Source organism: Cheilinus undulatus, linkage group 3 (genome assembly GCF_018320785.1).
Source record: "Cheilinus undulatus linkage group 3, ASM1832078v1, whole genome shotgun sequence".
Lineage (NCBI taxonomy): Eukaryota > Metazoa > Chordata > Actinopteri > Labriformes > Labridae > Cheilinus > Cheilinus undulatus.
In genome coordinates this window covers 9,053,986-9,069,750 of record NC_054867.1, presented here as the reverse complement: position 1 = coordinate 9,069,750, position 15,765 = coordinate 9,053,986, and the positions used below count along the sequence as shown (strand labels likewise).

The window sequence follows — 15,765 nt, the reverse complement described above, 5'->3', positions numbered from 1 at the left end:
TGGATTAATATTGGTAACAAATAGGACTTGCTAAAAAGTTTTGTAGCACTTTTTAGCATTTAGAAGAAAACTGTCCTGAAGCAGCTGAAGGGAGTAGTATGAGTGCATCCACAGGCGGATATGATTGCATGTGACTGGCAGGCAGTCTTTTTCCTCAAGCCGACAGTTGAAGGTACATTCTGGTTTAATGTGATGCACAATATTGATGTGCTATTTTGTTCCCCTTGCAAGTACTGATGTATTTTTTACACCAGTTATATCTTAAAATGACCCTGTGAGACTCAACAGCAGTACCAATAAGCTAAAAGGTTATTGATTTTTACAGAACCGGGTCCAGCATCCATCCCCATCCGCATCCCCATCTGGATGGGAGCACATGCTGCTCTAAAACCTCTATCTACTTTTAAGCATTGACACTCCCTTTTTCCTTTGCATAATACAGCTTTAACTTACATTTGTGGATCTCATGGGGAACTGTTGACAGACAGTGATTTCTGGAAGTGACCCAGAGCCCATGCAGTGATTTCCAGTTCAGAATCATGTCTGTTTTTAATAGTGTCACCCGAGGTCCCGGAGATCACAAGCGTCCAATATTCAAAGACAGCCTTGTCCTTCGTGCACAGAGATTTCTCCACATTCTTGAATCTTTTGATGATATTATGTACTGTAGATGGTGGGATGTTCAAAGTCTTTGCAATTTTATGTTCAGGGATATTTTTCTGAAATCGGGCCATCTTTATTTCTGAGAAACTATGGCTCTTTAAAATGGTTCTTTCATACCCAGTCATGTTACTGACCTGTTGCTAATTTACCTAATTTGCTGCAGAATGCTCCTCCAGCTGTTTTTCATAAGCACCACTTACTTTAAAGTCTTTTGTTGCCCTGACCCTACTTTTATAAATGTGTTGCTGTCATCAAATTCAAAATGAGCTAATATTTTGCATGAAATTATAAAATATCTCAGTTTCAACATCTGCTATGTTGTTTTTTGTTCAACTGTGAATAAGGTATGAGTTTTTGAGATTTGGCAATCATTGCATTCTGTTTTATTCAGATTTTACACTGTGCCCCAGCTTTTTTGAAATTGGGGATGTAGTTTATTTTTCTGGTTTTTCAAAAGTTGCATATCAAAGCTTTTAGTCCTCAGCTCAACATGTGTTACATGACATGATGCATTCTGAGATTTCTGAAAGAATGAAGCCCTAAAGTGATTTTTTGTGACAGACTTCAAACATTTTTCCCCCACCTGACCTCAATTATTTTCTGGTGATTTAAAACATTGTGAGTAATAAAAGAGTCCTTTACACATCGCTGCAGAGAGATTTCACTGATATTATCCCTGTTCATGAAGGTTAGGAAACAGAGCTGTGAAGTTAAAGCAGTGTCACCTGCAGTGGACTAGCATGGGTCCCATATCAGGCATCTGGGCGGCTGAGGACCTGCGGACAAACGTGAGGACAGGCAGCGTGTACTCTGGCACGCCCATGTCCGGCCACTGGGTGTAATGAAACTGGAGCACTGTTCGCTCACTCTGGGCCCGGGCTTTGGGGTTTCCCTTCACGCTCTGAATGGAGAAGATAGAGATAAAGGGAAGTAAGAAATGTCTGTTAGGAGATAGAAAAGGCTAAGCGTTATTGTTAAACATTAACTCCATTGAACAAAAAAAAAGGAAAGAACCGATTCTCACCTTTTTTACTTTAGTGTTCCTCAGTGTGAAGCAGCGAACGGTGTAGCAGGCGTGAACTTCTGTGCTCTTCAGAGTGACAATGATGTTTCCGTACTCCTCGCTGTTCTCTGTTGGCCAGTACTGATCACATTTCCTCTGTAAAACAAACACATGCATGAATCAGTGTGAAAATGTTGCATGCATACATCACACCTTGACATTCCAGTAGTTAATCACCAAGTGTTCTATTCAGGGGTAAACACGTTGTTCATGGTATTTTATGGTGCATTTCTACCCTCCTGACAGAAAGCCTTGCTTTCTGACCCCTGACCTTACAGTGAACTCTGTTTCGAGCACAGCTGCCTTTGGGATTAAATGTACTGTTTTCTGGTACAAATCTCTCTGTAATGATACTTTTTACAGTCTAAATCCAAAATCCAGTTACACATAGATCTAAGTATTTTCACGTGTTTTCAGCAACCATATTCCAACATATTTAGTGTGTTAAGACACAAAGTTTGGATTTCACTTTACAGGGACTTTATTTGATCTCGGTATTGATACACCTCTGGTTATCTGAAATATTTGGCTTCAATGATAAACATTATAAAAAGATCCAAGACAAGACTATTTTATTTTTATTCCCTTTTGTTTGTCATAAACAGAGTTTAAACTAAAAATCTACTGTTATTCTACCTGATTTAGCCTTTATTCTATTTTCTGCAATGTAATTCACAAAATTGAATTGAATGTAACATTCTAAAACAATGGTTTTCAATGGGTACGTCATCATGGCACAGGCCACTGCCCTCCTTGTGAGAACCACATGACCCATATTTTGCAAATGTTTCAACCACTCAGATTTAACTAATGTAGAAAAAACATATGACTGAAGATATGACAAGCATATATATTTATATATATTTATTTGACTCCATACTCCTGTGAAAGTGGGAATTTTGGGACATTTCTTGAGGAATTACCCTGTTAGATTAGAAAAACCAGCTCTATCAGAAACAAGTGAGTCAGAATCTTGGGAAACCCACCTAAATTTACTCTTTAATGGAATAAAATAACATTTCTGGAATGTCTTCAATACATCAAAGACTTTAAACCACACTTTTTAATTCCAGACAAACAATTTTGACCCACCGAAAACAGCTTCACGACCCAATTTAGAGCCACCAGTAGAGAACCACTGTTCTATTAGTGGTGTGACGTGAACAAGCCGGTTCAAAGAGCCGGCACTTTTTTGTGAACAAATAGGTCTGGATCCTGTCTAAGAGCTGTTTTATATCGTTATCACCAAAGGTTTACTCAGATTACTGTAATTGAGTAGTTTATTCATATACTTTTTTGAGTACATTTGAAGTCAGTACTCCGACTTCTACTTAAATAAGCTGGGGGGTATGTGGGCAGAATTTCCCATCATGCCCTTGGGCAGATTGTTAAGATTTGTTTTATATATGTTTAGCTGTGATTGGATGTTAACTGTTGTACAGTGATCCATGCTTGGGTTCTTTTGCTCGTGTTTTTGCTGGATTGTTGTTGTTTCAACACCTTTATAGTGTTAAATTTAGCTCTGTATGAGTTAAATTAACACTGTGAATTTTTCTGTGTCAGATGTGATCAGATTTCACTGAATAATTCCCCAGTAGATTCTCAGTACTTACAGTAAACTTTTTATTAAACACGTTTAACTTTTATTTGAATAGCTTTATAGACCAGTACTTTTACTTGCACTTACCTAAAACTTAACTAGAGTAACTGTACTTTTACTTGAGTACAATAGTCTCGTACTTTTTCCAACTATGATTATTACTGTTTCTATAGGAATTATAAGATCATCTTTTCTCTACAGTTCTCTTCCACAGTCACATCAAGCATTAGGACTCATGCTTGATAGTAAAACATAAATGTTTTATATCAGGTGTGTCCTACAGCCCAGCAAGTGAGCAGAATTTATCCGACTTGCAAGGTGTTTTTGGATAGACAGTATATTTTGAAAAATAAATCCATGATATTTTAATCATTTAAAACAATGAGCATAGTTTGAGTAAAATTACAGCCCAAATATCAATCATACATCATGATATTGCTAAATCTGGCCAGTCAAATGAAACCATTTGAGAGCAAAAAGAGCCAGCCCTTCTTGCTGAGCCGAGCCAAATGATCCGGATCACTAAAAAGAGCCGAAATTCCCACCACTATGTTCCCAAGTATACATGTGCCATGTGTATTTGTCTGAGCATACCCGGCCTTTCTCCACAAGGTTGGTGATCATAACAATGACTCCGGTATTCTGCTCCCACACCATCCTCCAGAAGTCTTCAAAAGTGGACTTGAGGGGCCCCTGGGCTGCGATGTAGGCTTGAGGCTTATTATAACCCTAATGGAAAAAGAGTGGTATATGGAATAAAGAATAAAATCAGTCTATTATAATAATAACTCAATAGATAAATCAAGAGATTCTTTATCCGTGTGCTCTCGCTCTCATCATCTTCACAATGACTGTCATTATCACAGACTCTCAGATCACAGTTCAGTGTTTGGGCTCCCAGTGGAAGCACTCACATCCACATAGTTGGCATTGATGTAGTCAGTGTGTTTGGAGTCCTTCCCAGCCAGTGGCCTCAGCTTCACCCTGCTGTGGTCATCTGAGGAGTGAACACAGAGCAGTAAACCAATCAGTCCGTCTGTGTGTCTGAATCCACAGTGAGAGCTGACCTCCCCTCAAACCCTAACACAGAGCCGTCCGTGTACCGTCTCTGCGTCCTGCCAAGGAGCCTGCTCCCAACCTGGAGGCACATTAACCTTTGTGGTTGAAACAATGGTCAAGCTGGGTTTCGTAGCCTTTTACAGACGGTTAAACAGCACGCCACCTGCCCTTTGCTTCCAGCATGCAGTCAGTAAACACAAGACTGAGTCACCACAACCAATGGCCGTGTGAAGCATGTATTATAAATCCAGATAGTCAGACTCCAAAATAGTGTTTGGTTTTATCAGCACCAAAGGAAGTCTGGTGTTTATTCTGCTGGCGGTCATGTCTGGTGGTTGGTCTGTTTAATCATTAACTGTCACACTTTGGCTCGGTGAAGATCTGTGAATTCAGCTGAATCAGATTCAAAGAAAATCCAAAATTCAGGGCTCAGTTTCAGGATTCAAACCTTGGCAGAAGTCTAAAGCCCTGAGCACCTGAGCAACATGAGTGTTTTCTGCAAATTGCTTGCTTTTAGATATATCAGCCAAATGTTCTAAGATATTTGGCACCTGAATTCATGCCCCCCTAATGATCTTAATGAGACCTTGAACATATTTTGGAGTGCAACTATCTCGGCCAAAATCCCTCTAAAAATATCCTGAAATCTACTGGGAATATAGAGGAAATGCAGTTTTTATAGAAGAACTGTCACCAGTATTTGTTGGGGTAATTAAAAAAAGGGTAAAAGAACACAAAAGCAACCACCCATCCTTTTGCAACCGGAGTAAATATCCGCATTCACATCCTCATTGACATTTAGAAAATCATTATATCAACAATTCTAATCATGGAGACAAGCCGACCTGCTAACCGAGACGAAAGACTTTAAAACATTTGATTTGGCACAGGACAATATTGGTAAACAGAGATAAAGGCTAAGGTACAAACCCACTGTGATTTCCTTCATTCATTCTGACGTTTTCCAACCACAGCCAATTGTACCTATTGTAGTGTTTATTGTTGATAATAATCTTGTAACATACTGTAGTATACACATTTAGATTTTTTGTAAATAGTGCATATAGTTTGGATGCGTAGCTTTCAGTCATGTGACCAGCGTTTAGGGCTGGGAGCCAAAAAATGTTTTTGACATTTAGTGATATTTTGACCCTTTAAAGACATCCGTCACCTAGTGTTTAGCCAAGAATGATAATTACAGCTTGTTCTCGTGTCAGCTCGTATTCACTGACTGTGTTTACATGGACTTGAGTGTCTCCATTTCTGTTTATGCATGTAAACATTTTCAGAAACTTGGAAATACCCCTCTCCAGGTTTTGAGAAACCTGATTTTGCAACTTGGAGAACTCTGAAAGACAACTACTGTAGCATACTGTATCCTGCTCTCTGGCAGCTGCAGACTATCTGCACAGGTGTGACTTTAATTCAACTGTCCATGCCACTTTAGACACTTTGAAATATTTTGAATTTGTGGCAGAAAGACAGCTGGTCTGCTTCTGCCTAAAGAGAATGAGGCACAATCTGACTGTCTCTGCAGCGGAGCTACCTGTAAAAGCTGGCAGCAGCGATGTGTCTAAACATGTTCATGTGGTATCTTAAGCTGGAAGTGCTTTGGTGAAAAGAAAACTCCTTCCTGCAGAATGTGTAGAATAACTTATGTCGGTCTACTGTTCCTTTTTTTTTTTTTTTGTACTTTAATTTCCCACCGAGAGGGCCAACGTGATGTTTAGCGTCTTCCATATCGAGTTGGTGGTCACTACCGGATCAACGGCCCATTTGAGCATGCACGGTGGCATGCTCGACAGTAACCCTAATTGGACAAACTGCCCGAAATGCGTTGCCAGAGACATTTCAGGGATTTTGAGTCATTCTGCGCTGTAGATGGGTTGTGTTACAATTTTTAATCAGATTAATCATGATGATGGATTAATCCGCATTAACGCCTCAATTATGACAGCCCTATTATTTAGTGAATGAAGTCATTCTTCTCCTGCTGTTGGAATGAGGTGGACACACCATGTCTGCAAAATGATGTTGGCACTTAGTGAAGCTCAGCATTAGGTCATGCAGGAAACATTAGTCATACGCCCAGTCATGATCAGCTGATGGCCAACTGATCCTAATTACAGCTCTTTCTCTCAACACAGTGGTGTGATGTACTTCTCACGAATCCCTGCTTGCATTAATGCTGATGAATCATGCTGCTGCTGGCAAAGCTTGACCTCCTCCACCCCAGCCTCCTCCTTTATAGCACAAATCTTGTTGCTCCCAATCAGATTCATGCTACTAAGAATTAATTGCTTTCGAACAAATTTATTGTATTTACAATGCATTGTCATAAGTTATCTATCCATATGGGGGCTTCTAGCTACAGACTCCCCAGAAAGTCAAAGCATGCTGCTGACTAACCCAGGGAGCAGCTTTTGGGCCTTCTACGCCAAGTAAAACTGTATATCCATTTGGGATAAATGGTTAAAATACAAACATCACAGACATCTGCAAAAAATGTTGCAGTAATCAGAAACTGGAGTACAATCATTGATGAATACTTTTCCACACATTTTCCAGTAATCATAAAACTATCAAGGTCATAGGTGAAGTTTATAAACTGTCACTGCGCTACGGCGGGTGACACAAAAAAGGTATGACTCAAAGAATTGATAAATAACGTCTTTGCCAACACTTCTAATTATCGATTAATGTCAGTTCTATAGATTTATTGTTGCAGCCCTACTTTAGAGTAAATATAAATACAAGAGTATGATAAGCTTTAAAGATTGGCTGGTTTAAAAAATAAAGCAGGTCTAAATGAAAAACTGGAAATAACTCAATAACTAAAGCTATTTTAAGATATCATTTGCATCATATTTGTCATTGTGGCTATTGTTGGATTTCTTTGACAAAATATAATGAAATTCAGTACCGTGTAAACCTGGTTAATATGCAAAGTACCCTGAGATTATTTGGCAATATTTAGATAAAGACAACTTGGTTTATTCTTTTTTTCCATTGCAGTTCTCAGGATGGTGAGGTAAAGTAATTTTCTGAAACGATAAACTTATTCTATTTGGGTTAAACTCAATAAACAAACTCCAAACTACCAAAATCCATGCAGAAGGCATGACTAAAACGTGTCAAACGCAAACCATAAAAACAGTCTACACTTATACATCTCCATAAAGATAGGTACAATTCAGATCTGAAATAAACCATTCAGCCTTTATTTTTACAGTGGTCACTATATAAAAGTATAAACCAGGCATGTCTATGCTGTAAATGTTGATACTCACAGGCCACGATGTTGATGTATCTGTTTTTGTGCTTGTTGTCGGGGTGGTTGGAGTGCTCTGATGTGATCTTCATATCTGCCGTGCAACGCTGAACCTCCTGAGAAACGACACACAAACACAGACGTATCTCTGTCAGTCTGATAAGACTTCACACGTTAGCTGTCTGAAAACGTTTCTGGACAAAGGTGTCACCAGAGGAGAAAACCTGATGTTTCTGGTGAACCCTAACCTTTATTTCTGCACAAGGTATGTCTAAATGTAGAGAAACAGTGCTCTGAAATAAATGCTTTCTTACATTTTGGATTCACTGCACATCTAATTGTTTTGTCTGATGATCTTTTGACCTTTATTTTACTAATGCATCTGAATTGTTTCTTCTGTTAAAGTCGGTTACATTTGCTCCAGACTTAGTGTCTTATTGTTTTCTCCCGATACTCATAATTGTCTAGACATGGTTAGGATGTCTTACAATGTCATCATTTTGGGGTTAGGGTATTGTCACACAGTTTTGCCATACACCTCAACATGCTTCTTGTTTATTGCTAACACTATTCCAGTTATCATTTTTGCAGGCTTTTCTGTTGCAGATGCAGAATGAACTTTCTTAATGTCCCATATCCACCATGCTGTAATAACTCATAAAAAGCAGCTCGCCCAGTTCTACCTGCTTGGGTTGATTCCAGCTCTATCATTTCTCCCCTTTTCCTCACTCCTTGGTCATAACAAATACCCTTTTTTTTTTAAATTAACAACAAACCTTCATGCTTGCCATCGTTGCCTAATTTCTTGGCCTGAAGGCATGGTACAACAAACACATTCATATTCTGAATCAACAAACAACAGCCTGGAAAGTAGACATATATCTCAAATGATACAATTTAGGCGTTTAATATCTAATGATGTATAGTTCCATAACACCTCTCTTTCTTCTTTCAGACTGTTCATGCTGTCCTAATAAAACTGAAGACAGTCTACACCAGTGGTACTCAACTTTGCCTAATTGTCTTAAAAATACTTTTGTGAGAATCACAGTCCATCCAGGGAGGTTGATCCATAGAACTATTGATCCATAGTTCAAATAGAATGAAACAATGAATTGGTGGATTGTTGTGTGGTTTAATGGGATGCAACAGGCTACATAAAAATGTCTGTAGTGTCAGAAAAAAGGATAGCTCACTGATAATGAGCATGTATTTTTTATTTATGTAAGCTCCACCTGGCTGAAAGACTTGTTAAAATATAAGAATGAACCGAAGTTGAGCTTTTCAATGAGCTAAAGAATTATTTTGGTATTTATATGTCACATTTAGACATTTACTGTTGCTCTGTGGTTTTATTAACTTAAAAGGAGATACTTTATATTTTTTACACACATTATTGATGCTTTTAGCTAAAAGGGGAGGGGCCTCATATTCGTCTTTGCCTCCAAAAGACTAAAACCGGCCCTGCCTGACACCTGCAGCTCTTTTAAGACACATTGTTCCAACCTGCCTGATTTAATAGATTTGGTTTCATATTTCTGCTCTTTTGACAGTATTTATTATCAGTAATACATTAAAGATCACAGAAAACACCCACATTTACAGATCATAGAAATTATGTTACCTCAACAGGTGTGTTAGAGTCGTAATGATGACGCATCTCGCAACAATCATCATAAACTACAAGTGTGGGAGAGCATCAACAGGGAATAAGAGCCTTCAATTTGAACACAAGACAGCACACCTTACTGAAGAGACACACCAGTAGTGATTTCCTCTGCTCTCTTTCTCCTTCGCAAATTTCTCTGTCGCATGCACACCTGATGGTAATAGTATTTATACTAAAAGAAATAAAAGTTTTCACTTAAATTAGGCAATTAAAGCCTGTTTTTTGGTGTTGGAAATAGATTTATTGAGCTTGACTTGCGGGAATCTTTACTGATGACAGAATTTTTAAAGGTTTTTAGAGGATAATTGTTTTTCTGAGCCTCTAAAGAGTTGCAATGAGTCACTACAGAGCCACATGCTGCTCCAGAGCCACAGGACGAGAATCACTGATATACCACGTTTATATTTTACTTAGCGCATTAATGGATATGTGGGAACTTAGTTGTAACTTCTAAAGTTCTGTCGTTTTCTTTACTTTACTTACGAACAAAAAAATACATTACCGCAGCATTGCATTGCGTACTCTCTCTTGTTTCCTTCCATTCATTTCTGTTATGTACTCAGGTATATTTTACGTCGCTTTTCGCCACTGCTTCACGGTCATAAACTTGCCACGACTGTTCTGACAAAAGAAAGACCTCCTGAAGGCTCAGGAAAGAAGAGGCACAGGGTCTTCCAAAGAAAGCAGGGAAAGAAAAGGGAGTGAGCAAGACAGAAGTTCCTGATAAATGCTCTATAACTAATAATAAAGTAATTAATAAAGCCTTTTAAGGTGTGTAAAAAAAATTTCTGGCATGGGCTACACATGCTTTACCTTCAACCCTTAGTGACGCCCCTGAACCTGGCCTTGGACTGTACCAAAGTACCTAAAGTTCCTGATTTGGATATGGAAAATGGGTATTTTTGGTTCAACTCATACATGCATGTTCTGCATGCAAAATGTCAACTTCTTAAAATAAAAAAGACTGACTGTTGGGCTCACATAGAAATAGAAACCTCAGTCCCCCAGGTCAAAGTCCTTTATTGGTTTGAACCATCCATCATCCCCAACTGCTACCCAAGAGGAGCAGGCTACTTCATTAACTATTTCGTCTGAATTAAACAGGCATACCAAATATTCCAGGTCTGGGGATAAAACCAGTCTGCAGATCTTTAAATTGCACGGCCACCGTCCAAGCTGCTGTACTTTTTTTTCATGTTTCACAGTCTTTAAATGAGATGTTGCTCGTGCTGTATAGAAACAGCCACTGTGTTCCAAGAGCTATAGTCTAATAAAAGCTGAAAATTCATCACTTATTTAATTTTGGAAAGCTTTCCTTGCACTTCTTGTATCTCTATATTAAGTATTTCACTACGTGTTTACTCCCCCTTGGATGGCTGTCCTAAACATGAAGTCCTAAAAATGACAGTGAGCAGTTCTGGGATTAGCAGCCTGTGTATATATGTCAGTGTTTAATGTCGAGCTCCTGCCAGGCAAACAGCTGTTGGCTGCTAGCTCAGCACGGCCTACGGGGAGGGCAGGCGCTGGATTTGGCTCTGACCCCTCTGTCTCATTTCCTCTGGAGCTTTACAGGCCACTGCCTTGTTTTAGCACCATTCTACACGGTTTCATCACACTAATTGGGATGGGGATTTATTTTGAGCGCCGGAGGCTTCGTGGTGAGTATGTGTGAACGGGTCAGGTTGCAGGTATGATGGGAAGAGACGGGGTTTGACTGCTGATGATGTCGCAGACGGGTGATGTGACCAGCAGATGGTACGTAAATACAGACATACATTTAAAACCCAAAGTTAATCTGAATTATGATATCATTCTTTTATTTCTACATAAAATCTGACGACATAAAAGCGTGCAAACAGCCAGTCTGCAGTTTAAGGTTGCACTCAATGTAATCATCTCCAGCTGAGTTTGATGTTTAACCTGAAGCTGATGTGAGGAAATTTAGCTTTGTGACTATCAGGGCCGAAATATTTCAAGTTTTAAACAAATTTCAAATGTTTTTCAAATCAGACAAAGAGACTAAAAAACAGCACCTATGCAAGAGCAGTTTTAATATTTAATGAGAAACTGCTCGACCACTAAATGGAACTGCAAAAACACTTTCATTGTAAAACGTACAATGACAATAAAAATGATTGATTGCGATTTTGATAGAGTAAGACAATATTGTTTCTATTGATTTAACTGATGTTGAAAAACAGAACTAAAAAATGAAAATAGATGCCAGACCTAATGCTCAACAAAAAGACATTCACAGAAGGAACCAGGTCTGGTGTGGGACTCATCTTTAGGGTTTCATGACTCGGACCAGCCAACTTCAGCTCATAACCTTTTGCTGGAGTTTAACAGTTTCAGCTAAGTGCCCGGTTCTGCACACCTTTCATTGAATATTTCACCGAAATATGATCAAATTTTTTATTTGACACATATAAGTACATGTTCACAACCAGGGACGTAGCTCAGGATTTCAGGCTCCCAGAAAGAATATTACAGGGAGCCCCCCCCTTACCGGCTAGCCAAGCAACAAATGTTGCACCATTTCTCCAAATATCTATTCATTTAACCTCCTAAGACCCTCCATGCACATACGAGGACATCACATTTTGGCTTTCCTAAAGCATAGTATTAATCTCTGCAGTTAGAATATTCTTGATAATTATCCAGAATGTCCATTAAAGTTGAAGTCATTTGCTTGAAATGTTGAATGATTAATTGTTTTGATATTTTGGTGAATTTTCTTGGAAATAATCACTATTTTCATGTAAATTTAATTGTAAGATTTAGGGAAATTGCTTTGATTTGCTCCTTTTTTGTTTGATTTGTTTTGTTTTTCCATCTTTTGTATTTTTCATTGGATTTGGGAAATTTATTTATAATATTTTGGAGTTGGATTGGGAAATTTTGGGATGGAAGATGTCCTTTGAAATTTTTTGTGGAAATTAAAGGGATTTGTCTGGATGTTTCTGACATTTACATGAAATTTGGGGAATACATTTCTACATTTTTCTTTTTTAGAATTTGCTATGACCAGTTTTAACAGATGAGACCACATCACCCCTATCCTCGCTCCCCTCCACTGGCTTCCTGTTACTTTTAGAATAAATTTTAGGATTTTACAGACCACTTTTAAAGCCCGTGTGGGTCTAGCATCAGGTCACATTTGTGAAATGCTGACCCCTCTTGCAGCCTAAGAGCCTTGAGCGGGGGCTTCCTGGCCGTTCCAAAGTCGAGGTGTAAATGTAAAGTAGACAGGGCATTCACTGTCAGGGCTCCTTGACTTTGGAATGACCGGCCTGAGGAGATAACGCTGGCAGATTCAGTGACATCTTTTAAATCACTCACTTTAACAGACTTGCTTTTATGTGATGTCCCTTCTAACCATTTATCTATTTTATTACTTCTCTTTTATTTACACTGCTACTCTTATTCTTTTTATAATTTATACCCTTCTTTCTTATCTTATTTACTTTATTATCTCGTGTTTACTTACCTAAATTGTACTTACCTGTCCTTGTTTCCATTAAATTTCTGTTTTGAATCTTATCTTTGTTTTTATCCCCACTGATGTGCTGTCATCATTTTCATGTATTTGTTTGGTTGTTTGTTTTAATATATGTATTTAACTCTCTCCTTCTCCCACATCCGGAAGATTATCATAGGAATCATTTTATTTTTGGCTGACTCCATCATATTTTAGATGTTATAATCTTCTACTGTAACTGCCATTCAAGATCTACTTGTGTCATTTTCATTTTTGTTTTTTTTTCCCTCTGTATCCACATGCCCTTCTTTTTTTAATTTACAGAGCTCCTCTTCTGCTCTGATTGTTGATGTTTTTTTTCCCGAAATTTTTGCCCTTGCTGTGTGTAAAGCACTTTGTAACAACTGTTTATGAAAGTGCTATATAAATGGAGTTATTATAAATTTTAGGGGAAATTTGCTTGATTTTTTTCAGGAATTTTTTGGGAACATTTTTATTATAATAGTTACGCTCTAGGGGTGGCACGGCGGTGCAGTGGTTAGCGCTGTTGCCTCACAGCAAGAAGGTTGCTGGTTTGCTTCCCGAACAGGGCCTTTCTGTGAGGAGTTTGCATGTTCTCCCTGTGCACGCATGGGTTCTCTCCGGGTACTCCGGCTTCCTCCCACCACCAAAACATGCTCATTAGGTTAATTGATCACTCTAAATTGGCCGTAGGTGTGAATGTGAGCATGCCTGGTTGTCTGTCTCTATGTGTTGTCCGTCTCTATATGTCAGCCCTGCAATTGACTGGCGACCAGTCCAGGGTGTACCCTGCCTCTCGCCCAATGACAGCTGGGATAGGCTCCAGCCCACCCCCGACCCGGAATGGAATAAGGGGTATAGAAAATGGATGGATGGATAGTTAGGCTCTATGATAAACTTTCACTGAAAAATTTCAGTCTGTTGACCAATTAATTTAGTTGCTTTGGATTCAATAATGACACTGATTACTAAGAAAAATAAATAAAAACACACTTTTCATTGCAGACTTCCCAAGTGCCCCTCCCTACTGTGGGCCCGGGTAATCAGTGCCCCCCCCCCCCCCCCCCCCCCCCACCGCTATGCCCATGTTCACGATTGTTAATGATTTTTACCATTATGAAAACAGCCATCTCTCAATGGCATGCTCTGGAGACTTGGCACTGCTTTTAGCACTTTTGATATCATGTCTAAATATGGTGGTGAAGTTTAAAAGAAGGCAGCACATCTCAAAATCCAAGTTATGAAGGACAAAACACAGACATTTCAAAGTTTAACTAAAAAATAAAGAAAGGCTCAGGTTTCGGCACAAGGCCTTCATCAGAGTGCAGGACCCCTTAAGAGGCTCTGATGAAGGCCTTGTGCTAAGACGTGTTTGTTATTGAATTGTGAGCCAAATAAACTAGTGGAATGAAAGTGGTGTTTTTGAGTTGAGGCTAAGAATCCTGCAGACAAGCTTCATTGTTGTGAAGTGCAACCTTCCCTTCCAAGTACCATTATTTGTTGGGTTTTGTGTTGCAGATCTGGCATCTGGCACTGCAAGCTTACTTGGCATGTGTCCTTCAACACCTTTACATCATGCAGCAAGCTTGTTTTGATTAAAATGTAAAAATCCTCAAGTTTGGTGCATTTGGCTGCATCAGTGTGTATAAACTTTGTCAAGGTTTTATATTTGTCCAGTGTTCATTTTGTTTATTTCGAGTGTTCTCATTCTCTTTAAACTGTGAGATGGAAGCAAAGCATCTTGGATTAATACTTGACAGTGATTTAAATTTCAAAAGCCACACCAATCAAATCACAAAATCAGCATTTTACTATCTGTGACCACTTGCTTTTGACTGTAAAAGCAGGGCCGCCCCTAGCCAAAGTGAGGCCCTAAGCATGTGGTATGAGACCTCTTCAACATAGCATGATTTTTTTTGAGTGATCACACACGTCTGTCTTAACTGATACCTGTAATAGATTAAATCCATCTTAGGATCCAGACTGCAGCTCAGTGTGAGTTCTACAGGATAACGTGCTCTTTCAGGCCGGCGCGGTGCTCATTACTGTTATCTGACCTTGCTACATGAACCCAACATAAAGTGGTTAATTGAGATGTTGGTTTACTATAAGCTGAAAGCAGCTTTGGTGCTCAGGAGATCCTGAAAGTGTGTGAAACTGCTGGAGGTTGAAACAGAATTTGTCCTGAAGGTGGAGAATGCTGCTTAACTTGCTGTTTCACATTTTTATGCTCAGTAACATCTGTTTGGTTCATCTGATAGATAAGATACTGTACGACTGTCTAAAGGCTGCAGTTTCACCTCTTCTTTGTCTGGTGGTTGAATTTAAGTCTGCATATAAGCTGATTAGCAAAGCATGATGTGACAATGAAACAGCCTCACACTGGTTGTCATTAGGGGTGTAACGATTCATCCATCTGGATCAATATATCGATTGTTTGAGCAATGATTTAGTCAAATCGATTGAAAGTATAAACATCAATATTAATCGCCAATTTTACCTTACGCTTTAATTTTGAAAATCCCCCCTGCGCGCTAGGTTATGAGAGTTTCTGCCCCGCCACGAGTCACAATGCTGACTAAATACTGTGCATTTAAAACTGAAAACTGTAGCACTTTAGAGTGAAACACAAGCATTTGTTCACTTTGTTAAAGAATGTTTTTCATGTAAATGCCTTAAACATTGGGCAATACAATTCTCAAAACCTATCAATGTTACGTTTATTTCTTTTAAGTGAAAAGGAACAGATTGTGGTAAATGGGTTCACAATATCCTCTGATATCGATCGCAGGCCTCTAAATTGAATTGATTCGAAATCGTATCATGGCAGACTTTGTGATATTGGCAAATATCGAATCGTTATTCCGAGAATCAATATCGTTTCGTTTCGTATCGTATCGTATCATGATGAAACTGGTGGTTTACACCCCTAGTTGTC

At 38.9% G+C, this 15,765-nt stretch overlaps 1 protein-coding gene across 1 annotated transcript in view; it reads right to left on the bottom strand.

Annotated features, from left to right (window-relative positions):
* Positions 1–15,765, bottom strand: part of LOC121507021 (receptor-type tyrosine-protein phosphatase gamma-like) — a 769,028-nt gene that overhangs the window by 14,984 nt on the left and 738,279 nt on the right. Inside the window, exons 16-20 of the mRNA XM_041783136.1 lie at positions 7,676–7,772; positions 4,241–4,323; positions 3,921–4,055; positions 1,688–1,822; positions 1,389–1,564 (exon numbers count right to left, since the gene is read on the bottom strand). Of these exons, the coding sequence (XP_041639070.1) occupies positions 1,389–1,564; positions 1,688–1,822; positions 3,921–4,055; positions 4,241–4,323; positions 7,676–7,772 (626 nt within the window). The remainder of the gene's footprint in view (positions 1–1,388; positions 1,565–1,687; positions 1,823–3,920; positions 4,056–4,240; positions 4,324–7,675; positions 7,773–15,765) is intronic.